General features: G+C 34.6%; 1 protein-coding gene across 1 annotated transcript; it reads right to left on the bottom strand.

Moving 5' to 3' along the window:
- Positions 1-8,610: 8,610 nt before the first annotated feature.
- On the bottom strand, positions 8,611-14,222 carry LOC131150181 (probable protein phosphatase 2C 35). The gene is made up of 2 exons (XM_058100776.1): positions 12,187-14,222; positions 8,611-8,786 (listed from the first exon to the last, which is right to left on the bottom strand). Exons 1-2 carry the CDS (start codon positions 13,102-13,104, stop codon positions 8,649-8,651), a joined length of 1,056 nt encoding a protein of 351 aa, XP_057956759.1. The 5' UTR covers positions 13,105-14,222; the 3' UTR covers positions 8,611-8,648.
- Positions 14,223-15,538: the final 1,316 nt, after the last annotated feature.

Below are 15,538 nucleotides of genomic sequence, written 5' to 3'. Positions count from 1 at the left end.
ATTATATATAATTGTATAACATGTGTGCATTTATTACACATGGTTGGTGTGCATTTATTTTATTTATAGGTTCAGTGTTGGTGCGTCTTCAAATAAAGACTTAATAGAGAGTTAATGTGACGACCCGAAAATTCTACATATATACATTATATAAAACCCTGATACCTTGGAATCACGGTATTCCTTCGCTATAAATGCGGTGTTTTCTAATAAAGTTAGGAGGTGCCATCCTCTTTTACCAAAAAAAAAATAAAAAATAAAACCCTGATACCATATATATAGCACCGGACTCCCAAGTGGATAACCGAATACAATAGTCCGTAAGTTATACTACAACACAGCGGAAGCATAATATACATACATCTCATATACAATACCAGAGTACTGCCATCTCCGAAATACATACACAAATCCCAAAATATAATACATCCATAATTCATTCCCAAAAACACAGAACACATCCTTACACACCTCGGGGTCACACTATAACTCACCCCGGGCAACACAGTCTATCCCTTCCCTGGAGCGCTCAAGTCTGATTTCCTGGATTCCTTGAAATGTTGGAATTTATAAGGGTGAGACACCTTTCAATAAGGGAATAAATTATTATCAGTGTGGCAAATGAGTTTTAGGGTCCTAGAAACACATTCATTAAATAATTAAATTTAACTGAGAAATCATAATAACTGTGCTCATATCCATACACACACACACACACACACACACATATATATATATGAGTCCAAAACTTAACATGTTTGTAAACGTAAATTTATCGTGTCTATAATGAAAAACCATCTTGGGGACAAACATACATCATCGTCATGTAATAACCCCATATGACCGGGTTGTGCAGTTCGAAGGCTGGACTTAAACCATGGCAGGCCTACTAGGCTAAGTCAAAACAATTCTCGTCTATAGTACGATTGGCCCACCGTAGCCTGGTCCGGACGCAGGGGCAGTCAACATCTCTTTCGCAGGCCCAATTGACTGCCAATGCCAACACTCTCCTCGAGAAGTGTGGTTGCACTGACTCATATCCTAGCAATGGTACCGTGCTCTCATATACAACACTGGTCCATCAGGGTTCTCATTTTCACAGTTCCACTATAATTTCATTGTAACCATTATCATTTCTATCATTTCATTCCTCAGTATAAAAAATCATGTGATTATTGAAAGTGACTCGCGAATTGTAGTTGATTGGCTTCAGAAAGGTAGATGTACGTTGTGGTATCTTTGGGAATTTTGGGAGGAGCTCGTGGTGAAGCTAGATGGAGTGATTGTCATGATGATGCATCAATATAGGGAATACAATAGTGTGGCTGATTTTCTTGCTAAAAAAGGAGAAATGGGAAACAAAGTAATCTACTAAGAACAACACCTTCTACCACGTTATTTGAAAGGTATTCTTCGGATGGATAGGTGGGGTCTCGTTTCCGTTCGTCGCTAGTTCAACTCTAAAGTTTTGTTTGATGTATTTTATTTTGTTTTTGGCCGTGTTTATGTTTTTATCGTCTTTCTTTCTCCGTTGTTAGTTACGTTTAGTTTTGTTTGTCCTAATTTGGTTGGTTGTTGGTGTTGATTTTTTTTTGAGAGGGTTTTTCTGTACTCTCCCTTTTGTTTTATCTTGTAACCATGGTATTCCTTCGCCAAAAGTGAGGGTATATTAATAAATAAATGGAGGTGCCACCCTCTTTTGTTAACTATATATATATATATATATATATATATATATATATATATATATATATATATATAATTATCAAATCTGTATAAATCACATTTCTAGTATCAAAATATCATATCTGTATTTTCAATATTTTCATAGACCAGTATGTATATCAAATTTCATTATAAACCAGCATAAATTACATTTCTCATGCCACACAAATTTTAAATGATATTTCATAAAATAATATTTGCCTAGATAAATACATGATAATTCAACCAGTACTTTTAAATGCTCGATATGTTAGAAAACTATATATATAGTCTTTTTCATATTCTTATACTTTCAATTAATTGAGTTTATTTTGAAAGTACTTGACATAATTTATTTCGCTTACCAGATTCCTTCAAATATGCCTACAGGGATCCTAAACAGTGTCTGCGGCATTCACACAAACCTCTGTATCCATATACGCTAATTTAATCAACTCAACCCCAGAATAATAATAACCATTAAATATTTCCTAAGCCCACACACTCTCAAGAACTGATTAAACTTTAAAATATCTTACTTACCTTAGTTTTGGAGCGGTGCCTAGGAAGCCTAACTCACAAAACTGCTCCTGTTAAATTGCAGAGAAACGTCGCCAGGATCCTGATATCACGTTTCTCCTTCAATTTGGGCTTAAACCGAGTGAAAAATCGAGGAGAGAGAGAGAGAGAGAGAGAGAGAGAGAGAGAGAGAGAGAGAGAGAGGAAGAGGAATAAGTTTTAATCTAAAAAAATGAATTGAAACCTATTTATAGGTTTTGGACACGGAGTAAAACCCTCAATGGTTTGGTTTTTAACCAAACCAATTTTTACTATTTTACCCTTACTAGTTAGGCTACGGTAACGCAAAACCGTCGATGGTTTTCTGAGTTCACCCAAAACCGTTGACAGTTTGGCCTATGCAAAACCAAATTCTCCTTTTTCTTGCTTATTTTTTTATTAATATTATTTTCCAGGTCTCTATAGTTAAACATTCTTTTTGAGAGATTATATAGGGGATCTTCTCCTCCATATGTCTCTACACCTATTTCCTAAATTTTACACATTGAAAATAAGTCACCCTCTTTATATGTTTGATATTAATGAATGTAAAATTAATTTGTCACATCTTTAACATCTAAAATGTAATGACCTGCCATTTAACTGAGTTTTTATTTTTTATTTTTTATATGCTATGTTATTTAACATGCTCTGATACCATACTAGATTGAACCCAATCATTAACCCAAGCAGCAAGAAGCAGAAATCACATAAACATATTCACATATAATTATATACAATACCAGAGTGCTAATAGGTTTCCCAAAATACACATATTTGACTGTTCCCCCAATATCCTCAACTGGTGAGGGCTATACAAAAATACTCCCAAAATATACTTACTCTCTCTGACAAGGCACTACTGTGATCTCTCTATCTGCGAGCCTGGTCCGCTCGCCCAACTGGCTCACCTGAAAAATAATTCAACACTGGGATGAGACAAAGTTCAGTAAGACAAAATATGCTATTATTAGTGTGTGGCAATTGAATTATAATACTGAGAAAATCTATTACTATATAGTCATGTATCACTGTATCTGTAAAACACAATACTAGAAATATAATTTTTATCTTTTACCTATTGCTTAACATTTCTGTATTTTAGGTTTCTATTCAAAATACTGCTAAAATATGTATATGTTTTCTGTTTCTCTAAAGTTGTATAAACATAATAATAACTGTAAACTTCCCTGTGGATAACTGTGTGTCATGATTTAACCCTTCATGATAGGGTTGTGCGGCCCGTAGGTGGGATTTACCTTGGCTTGCTAACCAGGAATAAATCACTATACTCCAAGTCTGATCAGCCCTCCTCAACCCATATCTGATGGGGAGCCTGTCCACTCGTGGGTTTTATGCGATTGACCTTTATATAACGTATTATCTGAATAGGTGGTTGCACTCTATAAACTATATGTACCTACGGTACCATACTCTGTAAACTGTATGGTCCAACAGGGTCTGATACTATATAATACATCTCTATAATACAACTATCTATTTTACCATGATTCTATAATAACTGTATAAACCATGATGCTGTAGAAAACTGTATCTATATCACTGTGTTTCTGTAATAGACTGTAAAACTATATGTCATGGTACTGTAAAACTGTATAATCATGGTATTTCTGTAATTGCTGTAAAATACATTCACTGTCTATATATTCTGTAAAACACATCTCTGAAAATACTGTAAAGCATGTTTTTATACAATATCTATATTCTCAAGCCACACAGTAATTTTAAAACATATTAATCACATTTAATAAATTATATAAATCTCTACTGTAAACAATACTTTGGTGGAACATTTATAATTTCATACTGAAAACATATTCATATAACCTAGCATATCATATTTCGCTTACCTGTTTCTTGCTAAAAATCCCTACTATAATGAGTCTAACACCCGCAGGGTTCTCCACTCAACACCCTAAAAATCATAAATCTCAGAACAAAATATCAGTATTTCTTTGCTTACATCATTTCTTATAACTATCAGAAGGCCAAAAATGGACTAAAAAGGTCTTACCTTGAATTTGGGATGAAATCCAACCTAGTTTCACCAACGATCCGTTCTGACAAACTTGTAGAGAACTTCGCCAGGAGCGTCGTGGTGGCTTTGGATCATTGATCCAGCGACTGACAGGGCCAAAATCGACGGAAGAAGGAGGAGGAGCCGTAGAGGAGAGAGAGGGAAAGGGTTCGGCTGAAATTCTGCGATTAAAAATTAGTTTAGGGCTATTTATACTGCAGAATTTGTCAACGAGCCACCTCATCTCGTCGACAAGTCTTTAAGGAAATTCATCGACGAATCTTACCCTTCGTCGACGAAATTCAGAGTAGCCCATTCTTCTCTTAGTATTTTCTCGTCGACGAAATGGGGTCTCGTCGACGAGATCTTGAAGACCTTCGTCGACGAAGTCTACTGTCTCCTTCTATTCCTATTTCCATTTTCCTCTCTATTTATTATTATAATACTATTATTCTTCGGGTCACTATATAAAATATAGACACATAGACCCGTCGTATATTTTATCCCATCCAGATACATTTGCAAATGAGATAGTTATCTCTTCAACATAGCTGCACCTCTTTCCAGAAGGTGGTTGAGTCTCCTCACTTTTTGTTCCATTCTCAAGTCCCTAAATCTATGAAGTCTCGTCTTTATAGTGGACTAATACATTAACATACCACCAAACCATTTTTCATTAACATAATGATACCAAACCCTTATTGGAGCCCATGCGACTAAATCAGCTACTTTATTTTTTGTACTAATAATTATACATGGAGGGCCCTGCATAATTTTCTAATCTTGTTCAAGGAGAATTAATATAATCCAAAGTAAAGTCATATGCATGTTTGACATTTTTTGTTTCTATTTTTGGCAATTCTCCCAATGGAGACTTAATATCTCTCTATGGTAATCTAATAGAGATTTAATGTGACCTAGTCTCACACATAGTCAAATACATGCATTTGTATTAATTATGATATCGAATCAATATCACAAAAGCCATATAAAGCAATGAACATATTGGGATAAGCATTGAGTGCCAAAATTAATTGTTATCACAAATTCCTATAAAGCTTTGGAAGGAACTAATTATATTCCTTTTATCAAAAGAAGTCATTTAGTCTACTCTTACAATTATATAAAGAGTTTGTAATACATCAATCTTGAAGCTTATCACTTGGAGGCTTATCACTTGAATAGCAATGGCTTGAGGTTAGTAGCATTATTCTCTTGCATATAAACTACATGTCTTAAATTTAGTATCATACAAAAATTTTAAAACACAATATATCAATTGTCTTAAATCAACAATAGGATTTTTAACTGTTTTGTGATTGCTTGAATAATTGTTTGGTAGCTAAATTTTTTGCAACCGTAGACTTTCTAATTGAAATCAATTATTTAAATATCCAAAGAATAGACTAATTAGACTTATAATTATATTTATAATTATAATAATCAATTATATTATTAAATGACCAGTGTTCGGGTCTTGGGGACTACAACTTTTTATTTGAGATAATACCTTCATATTTAAGTGGAGAATGGTAGAGGGGTAGATCCATTATACCGATGGATTAGTTGAGTATACAAAGGGTCTCGGACACAATCGTTTAAAAAAAAACATCTCTTATTTTAATAATCATATTAGTATATTTTATAATATTTTCTTTTATTACCTATGAATTTTTTAGTTATGCAAAATACAAATATTTGATTGTTAATAAGTTGAGAGATTCTATTGTGATTGTTAGGAATATGATTAGAATGAAATTTTGAGCTTTCAAAAAAAGTGATGGTGATCCATTTACTTTTGAGCAAATAGTAGTGATGGGTTTTTGTTATGGAATAATGTGGTAATGTTTAGGAGTATGAATTTCAAGTTTTGAATTTAAATTTATATAAAACTTAAAAACTTTAATATAATTTATATTTTATATATCTATTAATTTTTTATTGCATATTTCATATGATTGTTGGTTTAGCATTGAAAAAATGAAAAGAAAAAAATATTATTCATCTAAATTTATTATCTATGATTTGGTGAACATGGTTTATTTTTAAAATGTGTTACATTTAATATAAATTACGATCTTGACCTTCAAAAGCATATATCCTACAATAGACACACCCAAATTTTCTCCTAGTATGTTTATTTCATACAGTTGTTGCATACTGAAATTAAAAAAAATCTAATGGAACTTAAAATTCGCCAATTTGACAGGCATATTTTCTTTTTTAGTAAGTTGTTTGATATTTCTGCAATTAATTCTCTTTCTTTGCTTAAAATGTAAGACATCTAATTGAAAAATAAAAAAAATGAAAGTCGAAAAACTATATTAAGATTTCAAGTATTGTTTTTTTGGAAAATATTGTGGTTACAATTTTTTTAATCATAATTTGTTTTGGGCAAGTTATTGCTAGTTATTGAATGAAATGAAATATTTAGGTCCGTTTGAATCAAGGATTTTGGTGAGAAAAAAAAAAGAAAAAAAATAAAACTCATTTTTTATTATATTTTTCTTTTTATGTGAAAAATTAAACATGAATTATGCCTAAAGTTAAATTTTTTTTTTTTCATTAATTTGACATATTTTTTATTTTATCTTACAATTTTCTTGATAACCAAACATGAAAAATTAGATTCCTTTGTTTTCCTTTCCTTTCCCTCATATTCTCCAGTTCCAAATAGGGCCTTAGGCAAAGAAAAGAAAATTTTAAAGAATTCACTTTCACATTTAATTATCAACTAATGTGAGAAAAAGCATAATAATATATAGTAAATGAATACAATTTTTTATTTTACACATCATTAACATTTTTTTTTATTTTTTATTTTTAATCATATTAGAATAATTTTTTTTTAATTTTAATTTTTTTTTTCAAAACAAAATCCTTAATCCAAACTAGCACTAAATTATTCGAGTGAAATCCACAACCATTACTCAGATTGAATGAAATCATCAAAACAAAGAAGGAAGGAAATGGCATATTGCAAGATGAATGCATCCAACAATCACAAAACATTACCTTGACCAGAAACACTTAATAAGCTCCAGTTTGAAATTGTAACTCCTATGTTCCCCCATTGGACCTTTCTTCAACTTCCCCCTGTTCACTTTCTCTCATTCATGTATGACAAGCCAGAGCAAGTTTCTGCCTAAAAGGAATGGAACTCATTCTCCCAAATGGTTTCAACCCCAGTTGTGATTAAGTTCATGCAATCAGCAAGTAAATGGTGGTACCAATCACGGCATAGGAATCAGTGAACCAGCAGGCCTAACACTGGCAGATCAAATTCCTCCGGCCACCAGTTTTGCCATACCTAACCTGCCACACATTATTAACTCAATTCAGTATTTTAACAAGAATGTTTGAAACACAACTCGCAGATGTGTTGAAACATCATTCACTATTTTCTTCTCTCATGATTATCTTTCCCTCCTAGGTGCCTCGTGCTAAAATTCTTTAACTGCATTCTGAAATCTAATACTAAATTTGAGGATGCAGATGGTACCGTTTCAAGGAAAACAGGCCACGATGATTTTGTAAAGGCCCCTGCTACTTGATCACTGCAATGAATAACTGGGAAAATTGAAAGAAAAGACAGGCTCAGCATACAAGGAACATGATTTAATCACATAAAAAACAAATCTTCATTAGTAAAACCAGACCATTTCCGAGGGCTTGCCATGTGTTGGAGACGCAACGAATTGCTGGGCTCCAATCCATTGAAATGGCATGCTGAGGAGGCAGACCTGAACAAATCGCTTCTTATCAAATGATTGATTTTCAATCGCTATATTGTATTCACTTGTTCCATACGAAGTGCAGGCACCTGACTACTGCATTCGTGCGAAATATTAGACAAATCGTAAAGCAATTAATGAAGTAAAATATGAAAAATGCCTCCAGCAGAAAGGTAGGGATTTCACCAGGGGCAAGGGCACAAGAATAAACCGAGGAAAGCACCAAGCATTCATTTTAAGAGATTTCATCTTCCTAACTTTTAATATCATTCATACTCTGCCTTCATTGAATGAAAGAGGACAGGGGAAGTGAGAGAAGACTTATAGGATTTCCCGATGCCAAATCAACACTTCAATCAAAGTGGATGACGACCATTTGAGTTATACATTCTTCTGGATAATAAAGGTCAAAGCAACACAAGAAATATTAAACTAGAAGTCATCAGCAATCATCTGCTATTTGTCGCATAAATCTCCCTAAAAGGGCCTCATGAAGTGTAGGTCATTCCAAACCATTATTAGACGTGTAACTCTACTGCTACCAATCATCGTGAATTCAGCCAAGTGTGAAGGAAATTTAGTAAAATGAGAATCCACTGAAATATTTGAATCATTTATACATTAGTAAGGTCTTTAATGTGTACAATGATGATTGTTATATCATCTGTTCGATTTTCATGCTCCAACCACAACTTGTATGATTCTCCAGCAATGGCAGCACATGCATCCCGAGGATCTGAATGACTTGCCACCTACGTACAGAAATAGATTAGAAAAGTTGAGGAGGAAACAGGGAACTGAAGGTGTAATAAAAAGAAAAAATAAATAAATGGAAATCTGAGACAATTAAATTGATATAGCCCAACCACAATCAAAATTACTGGAGGTTCTAAAGTAATGTGAATAGTATACAAGAGGCTAAGGAGAAAAAAAAAAAAAGAAATCCAAATTGAGTTGAAGCTTATTCAATCCAAAACTTAAGGCTGAGAATTAAAAGACTTTAACTAGTTATGATAAAATCTGATAATTTATACAGAAAAAAAATCATAAATATAGTTGGGGAGAATACTGCTGATAAATCAGCATGTTGATTCTCTTAATAATTGTCTTAAACAGGTTGAAAGTGGTCAAAAGTGGCATGGCACAAAGATTGCCATATATTTGTTAGACCCTAGTGGGGGAAAAAGAAAAAATCAACAGGCACAGATGGTAAACGGAAGAATTAAGATGATGAAGGAACTAAACCATGATACCCACTGCATCCTTAATCCATCAAAGATATTAATTCATAAACATTGGAACTTCTACTAAGAATTTTGGACACTAAGGCATGTTTTATGTTTGTTCGCACATCTTATCAAAAGAAAAATGGAGGTGTTCAAAGTGGAAGAGGATCTTACCCACTTAATTGTTTTTCATCATCATCTATCTTAAGGGGAGTTTCTTAAGGGGGTGTTTGATTCACAGACATTCCCTGCAATCTCATTCCTAGGAAAGGGATGCTGCCTCATAGAAATAATTTGTTTGCTTCGCACTGTAATGAAGGATGTACACAGGATACCGTGTCAATGTTTAGTTCGGGAATCCTAGTGGATGTTTCAAGATGGGACCATTATAAAAGGATGACCATTATACCCTTGGTCTGTGTATAAACAATAAATGAAGAATACTCATATTTTCAACACAAAACCCCTACCTAGAATTGCACCTAATTAAATCCATGTCCTAAAACTTTCAACAATCTTAAATTAAAGAAATTCAATACTTAATAATCCAATTAACAAAAATAATTTGGGGCAACATGGTCTCCAAAATTTTACCATAATAATAATAATAATAATAATAAATACTTTCATTTTTGCTAGTTGGCCATAAATAAAACTATATTCAGAGGAATTAGCTGCTGTGAATGGTTTCGTGAATAACATTAGCAAGGACATGAACAGTCATATCCACTAGTTTAGGAGCTTTAAATTTTATCTTGCTATTTGTTTTTTTGTCTTGGCCTTCTATGGCCTCTCCTTTTGTATCTTTCTATCCCATTGGTTTTAATAGCACATGATCAAAAAATAAAAAACAAAGGCAGCCCAGTGCACAAAGCTCCCACGTATGCGAGGTCCGGGGAGGAGTGGACCACGATGGGTCTATAGTACGCAGCCTTATCTTACATCTTCACAAGAGGCTGTTTCCACCCCTCGAACACGTGCCATTGCATGTAGGCTCCCCTTCCTTTAATATCATATTATCATGTTCTAAAAAAAATACTTCCATTTTTATGGGGGCATTGTTGTCCAACTATACAAAATAGAGAGGGCAATCTTGTCCCAAAAGTAGGGGAATGAGATTCTCATAAAACTTGCCCATAGAGGAGGGTGGGAAGAGCATGCTTGTGTTTTTTAGGAATCTTTCATTCTTTAAGATGTCTGCCATGATAGATTCTAGTGCCCAAACAAGCATGGGAATGAGATGCCATGGGCGTCAACATTACGGGGAATGTTGAAAGATGCCGTGAACCAACGCCCCCTAAATGGGCAGAGATTTATTCCGACTACACATTATCTAATGCATCATTGTGTCTGGTTTAAAAAGGCAAAAAATGAATAGAGACTATAAAAAAAAAACAGAAGCAAACATGTTATATGAATAACTTTGCACCTGTAACTATCTTTGTGCAATTACGAAGAAGAGGAAATAGAGGGGATAATTAAAGTGCTCTGGGTGCAAAGGTAAAAGTGAATTGCTGTTTCCTCCAGTTAATGTAGCACTAGAAAAATGAATTCAGTATTGTGATAAACTTCGTACAGTATTGATGTCTACAGTATTTTGTGAAAGGAAATACACAGATGAAGTCCGGTTGAGGACTTTATGCCATGAACTATATCAATACACCATGAATTGCACAGAATGCAAATGAATTCAATTGTCTGCCACAGAATTTATTACTGCATCCACACCACATAAATTTTTTTCCAGTGAGCTCAATGAATTGCAACAACTCAATTCCACATTTTAGTAACAACATTGCAAATAATCACCTTCACATTTGACAAAAAAGAACCCAAAAATATATCTGCCACCAAGGGGTTCAATGCCCACTCACTTGCAAGTTTTGACATAATCCAAAAAGAGGCACACATGGGCTATTAACAAAAGAAAAGGTTAACTAATGAAGATAGAGATACAGATATGTTGAGCACATCTTAGGCTAGAAAAGGGAGGCTAACTATGCCTAGCAGTTCAATTGAACAGTTATTGAGTTAAAATCTTACCAAGCACTTGTATTTTCTAAATTAATTTCTTGAAACTAGAGAGAGAGAGTTGATGGACACAGATATGTTGAGCACATCTTAGGCTAGAAAAGGGAGACTAACTATGCCTAGCAGTTCAATTGAACAGTTATTGAGTTAAAATCTTACCAAGCACTTGTATTTTCTAAATTAATTTCTTGAAACTAGAGAGAGAGAGTTGATGGAACAGCTGGAGATTCTGAATAGGCAAATAGGGGCATTGCAAGTAGTTCATATTAAGACTGAACTTCAGACTACTGTTTGGTCTGTCGTAACAACGATCAACTTATAACAACTGTCACTCTGTGAACAAAATCATCACTCTGTTTATAGTGTGAACATACAACTTAAAATTTACAGAAAAGTACATATCTAGAATCTCTTCTACATGCGGTCTTCAGGTTTCCCATATAGCTTGACAAACATTACAACAAAGTCCTATTAAATTTAATTACACATACTTCTCTGATCCTGTTGCATGTTGAATTTTGTAGTCTTCTTATTTAGGAAAATGTAAAGGGGAAATACATGACAAATATTTTAAAATATCACAATAAAAGGTAATGAAATACAATAAAACTCACAATCAATATAAACTAATGTAGAACTGCGTGGGAAACTATACTAAACAGTTTCAAATCTGTTGGTAAATGGTACAATTAATATAAACTAATGAAGAGCTATAAAACTAAATATTGAAAAGGTGCCGAAGGTAAATTCCTAGAAGCAGCAAGTTTATGATATCACTGTATCGAGGAACATAAATATCCAGCAGGGGAATCAAACCGTGATTTTATCAATGACAGGTACATAGAAAAAATAAATAAAAATATACAAAAAATGAAGGTTGTTTCTCCAGTCATACCATATTGACTACTTCTTGGCTTGAGAGAAACTCGAAAACCCCATCACTTGCAATGACAAAGAACAGATGATCAGGAGTAAGCTGAAGAATTGACACCTCCGGAACAGCAGTCACGCCAATCTTCTCAGCTGTACTATCTCCAACACTTCTTGTAAATGCAGTCCCAGGATACATCCCATTCTGAACCCACAGCCTTGGAGGATCACTACCTTCTGTCTCTTCATCACCCCAACTTTGAATATCTGGATCCTTAAGCCCTTCCACTTGATCAACACTTAAAACCCTGGCCCCACAAAGCTTCACTCTCTCATACTCGTCTCTACGAAATGGTGTCTGGTCATTTGACAAGTTTTGAGCTACAATTCGATTCCCATCCTTAGTCGCAATCACAGCTCTCGAATCGCCCACATTTGCAACAAAAAGGGTATTGCCAAAAGCAAGAACAGTAATGGCGGTCGTGCCACTCATCGAATCATCTATCTCACTATTGTGTAGTTCAGAATTTACGGCTAAAAAAGCAGAATTATAAGCTTTTACAGGATCCTCCGTCAATGCAGGGTCATCTGATAGTATCTCCACTAGTCTATTCCTAACGAAATTTGAACAATGCATGCCAAATTGCCCATGCCCATCAAATACTCCGAAGAAATGGAGATTTTGATTACCTTGAATTTGTGTTCTGATGCAAAAGCTATCTTGGTTTTCTTTATCTGGCGAGTCGGGGTAGTATCCGCGCTGCGTGAAGGCTGAGAACTCCAGACAGAAGTTATGGGAAGGAACAGGGGCCAACTCTATTGAACTTTCTGTGAGTACATGCCTTTTATGAACACCAAAACGACTCCCTTCTCTGCAATCTCGAGAATCGCCGTCCGTTGATGGCATGTACCGCCTGCAGCACTTCCCATGGACGCAGCCCATGATTCAAGAAACAATTCAAAGACTTGAGGGAGAAATTCAAATGTAACCAAGGTTGCTGAAGGAAGTCCTCTAACAAAAGTGGAACATGTCCAATGCATCAGCATCTACCGAAGAGTAATTCTTGATGGGTGTGACGAAATCGAAATGAGTACTCATTGAAATCAACATTGTGGCTATTGCATCTGGGTTTTTTTTCTCGGAAGCCAAATTGACAAACAATCAACGAACCCTAAGGAAAACCAGTTTACCAAAGCCAAAACCCTGTATCTGCAGAATAATCCTTGAATGACTAATTGACAATTCTTTTCTCGTGCGGGTAGGAAAGGTTTTCCGGAAAAAATTCCTCAAGATAAGAATAACCCCTACAAGAAGAAACCGATTTGGAGAAATTTAAAGCAAACCCATCTCGGAATAGGGGAAAGAAAGCCCTAAATCAACCCTGCGAAGCATAAAGTTGAGACATTTTCATCTGGTCCTACGACAGTAGCTTTTTCTCATTAGAGGACATGAGCTGTGGGGTTGAAGAAAAAAATATTATATATTGCACTTTTATTGCGCACGAGATCACAGCTTATAAACAGTGCAGACACAGCATTTAAAGCAAAAAATTCAAGATAAATGAAACCCTAATTAGCAACAGTCCAAACTAGGGTCTGAGATGGCGACGAAAATTCCAAAATGGGGTTCCTTTCAAGAGAGAAGATCGTGATTCTAACGCTTTAACATGTACACGAGGAGAGGGTGTGTGCCTGCCCTGCATCCAAAGCTCATCTTCCAAGAAATTAACACTCTGTAACCGTAAGCCTGAGAGCTATAATCGAGCAATGCCAATAAGATTTTGGAAAAAGAAGAAAGAAACCCAAGAAAGGGATTTAGGGACCAGTCTCGTTTCATCACTGATATCAGAAAATTTTGAATTTAAGGGGCTGCCTGTAATGGGTTTCATCATTCATGCACGAGCACTCTTGTTGTTTTCTGCGTCTTGTGGCCCCTTTCCTCTGTTGAGTTCAATAAAATAAAATGAAATGGTTGTGCCACCATGAAGTTTGAGAATTCCAACTCTCTGTTCTGTTCAACATTGGCCGCGCTGCCCAAATTGCCAATTCAAGAGCAATGACAGAAGTACTATAGAAAAGATACAGATAATATTATTAGCCATTTGCTCCCTGCCTACTTTCCTTTCAAAAGATTTCAATCTATATTTTATCTACAAGACATAAATTTTGAATCTTAGATTTAACTGAGCATAGAAGAAGGATTTATCAATCCGAATATACATATATATATATATATATATATAAATTTTTTTCCGCTTTTACTCCATTTTTAGTAAAATTTTAGATAAATTTTATTATAAATTTGTGAAATAGGCATGATTAGATTTCCTTCATGAGCTGTTGGTCCATGTTTTTATTGAATTAATCACGAAAAGCTGGTATATAATTTATTACTAAAAAGCACCTTACTATTTTGGTAACTGGCCTTGAATTAGTTTGCATTTAACAGCATCCATGCAAAAGTAAAAGGCACTCAATTACAAGTTCCAAGTTTGACAGAAGGGAATTCCAATGTAGCTCTCAAACGCAAGATTATTTGTGTAATTCCTCAACTCAGATAACAGTAACTATATTAGCTACAATATAAACAAGGTTTCATGTTCACCATCACATCAGCTGGCAGGTATGCTGCATCCTTGAGCTTTACTTATAAACTATTTTGAAATTTTGCTTTCAGTATTAGTTTATATAGGTCATGTCTCTCTCTCTCTCTCTCTCTATTGGGTTGGGTAACAATTTCAAGGTGATAGGGGGACCAAGAGGATGTCTTACATGGGCTAAGAGCCCCACAGAGATTCTGTCATTTTAAGCTTCCCGTAACTCTAGTCCTGCTATTTTTTAAATGGGTTAAGCCTAATATAGGCTTTATCTGTTAACTAATTAAAGAAGTATATGATTTAGGGTCCAGAGCTTTGTAATTTCTTTGCCGTGTTCTTCGTGCAGACCCCTTGGGTATCTCAATGTATGGGAACATATTCGAACATTGGCTAGACATGATGTTACAAGTCAAGAAACACTGCTGATGGAAGATCTGCAATTACATGTGGGGTCTTGGAAATTTGACTTTTGAGAGAATTTTCCAAGACTTGCACTTTCTTTAGGGACGAACAGCCTAATTCTTAGAACATACTTTCGTTCTAAGCAGCAAAGAGTCGATATCGAGGTGTCAAATCTTTCCGTTCATGTGAGCTTTTGAGAAGGATCAGTCTGTTATCCTTAGAGTAACTTTTATCCCTTGAGTGAGGGTTGTAAGTGTTTCAACAATAAATTAGTTGTTCAATTTTAAAAAAATAAGAAGAAAAAAACTTCTTGTATAGATTTTAGAAAGCATGTATGAGTGCAATTCTTTTCTGTTTTCTTTTTTCTTCCAGTTTGAT

This window comes from Malania oleifera, chromosome 3 (assembly GCF_029873635.1).
Source record: "Malania oleifera isolate guangnan ecotype guangnan chromosome 3, ASM2987363v1, whole genome shotgun sequence".
Classification (NCBI taxonomy): Eukaryota; Viridiplantae; Streptophyta; class Magnoliopsida; order Santalales; family Ximeniaceae; genus Malania; species Malania oleifera.
The sequence above is the reverse complement of the archived record's forward strand: the minus strand, read 5'-3'. Positions and strand labels throughout refer to the sequence as shown.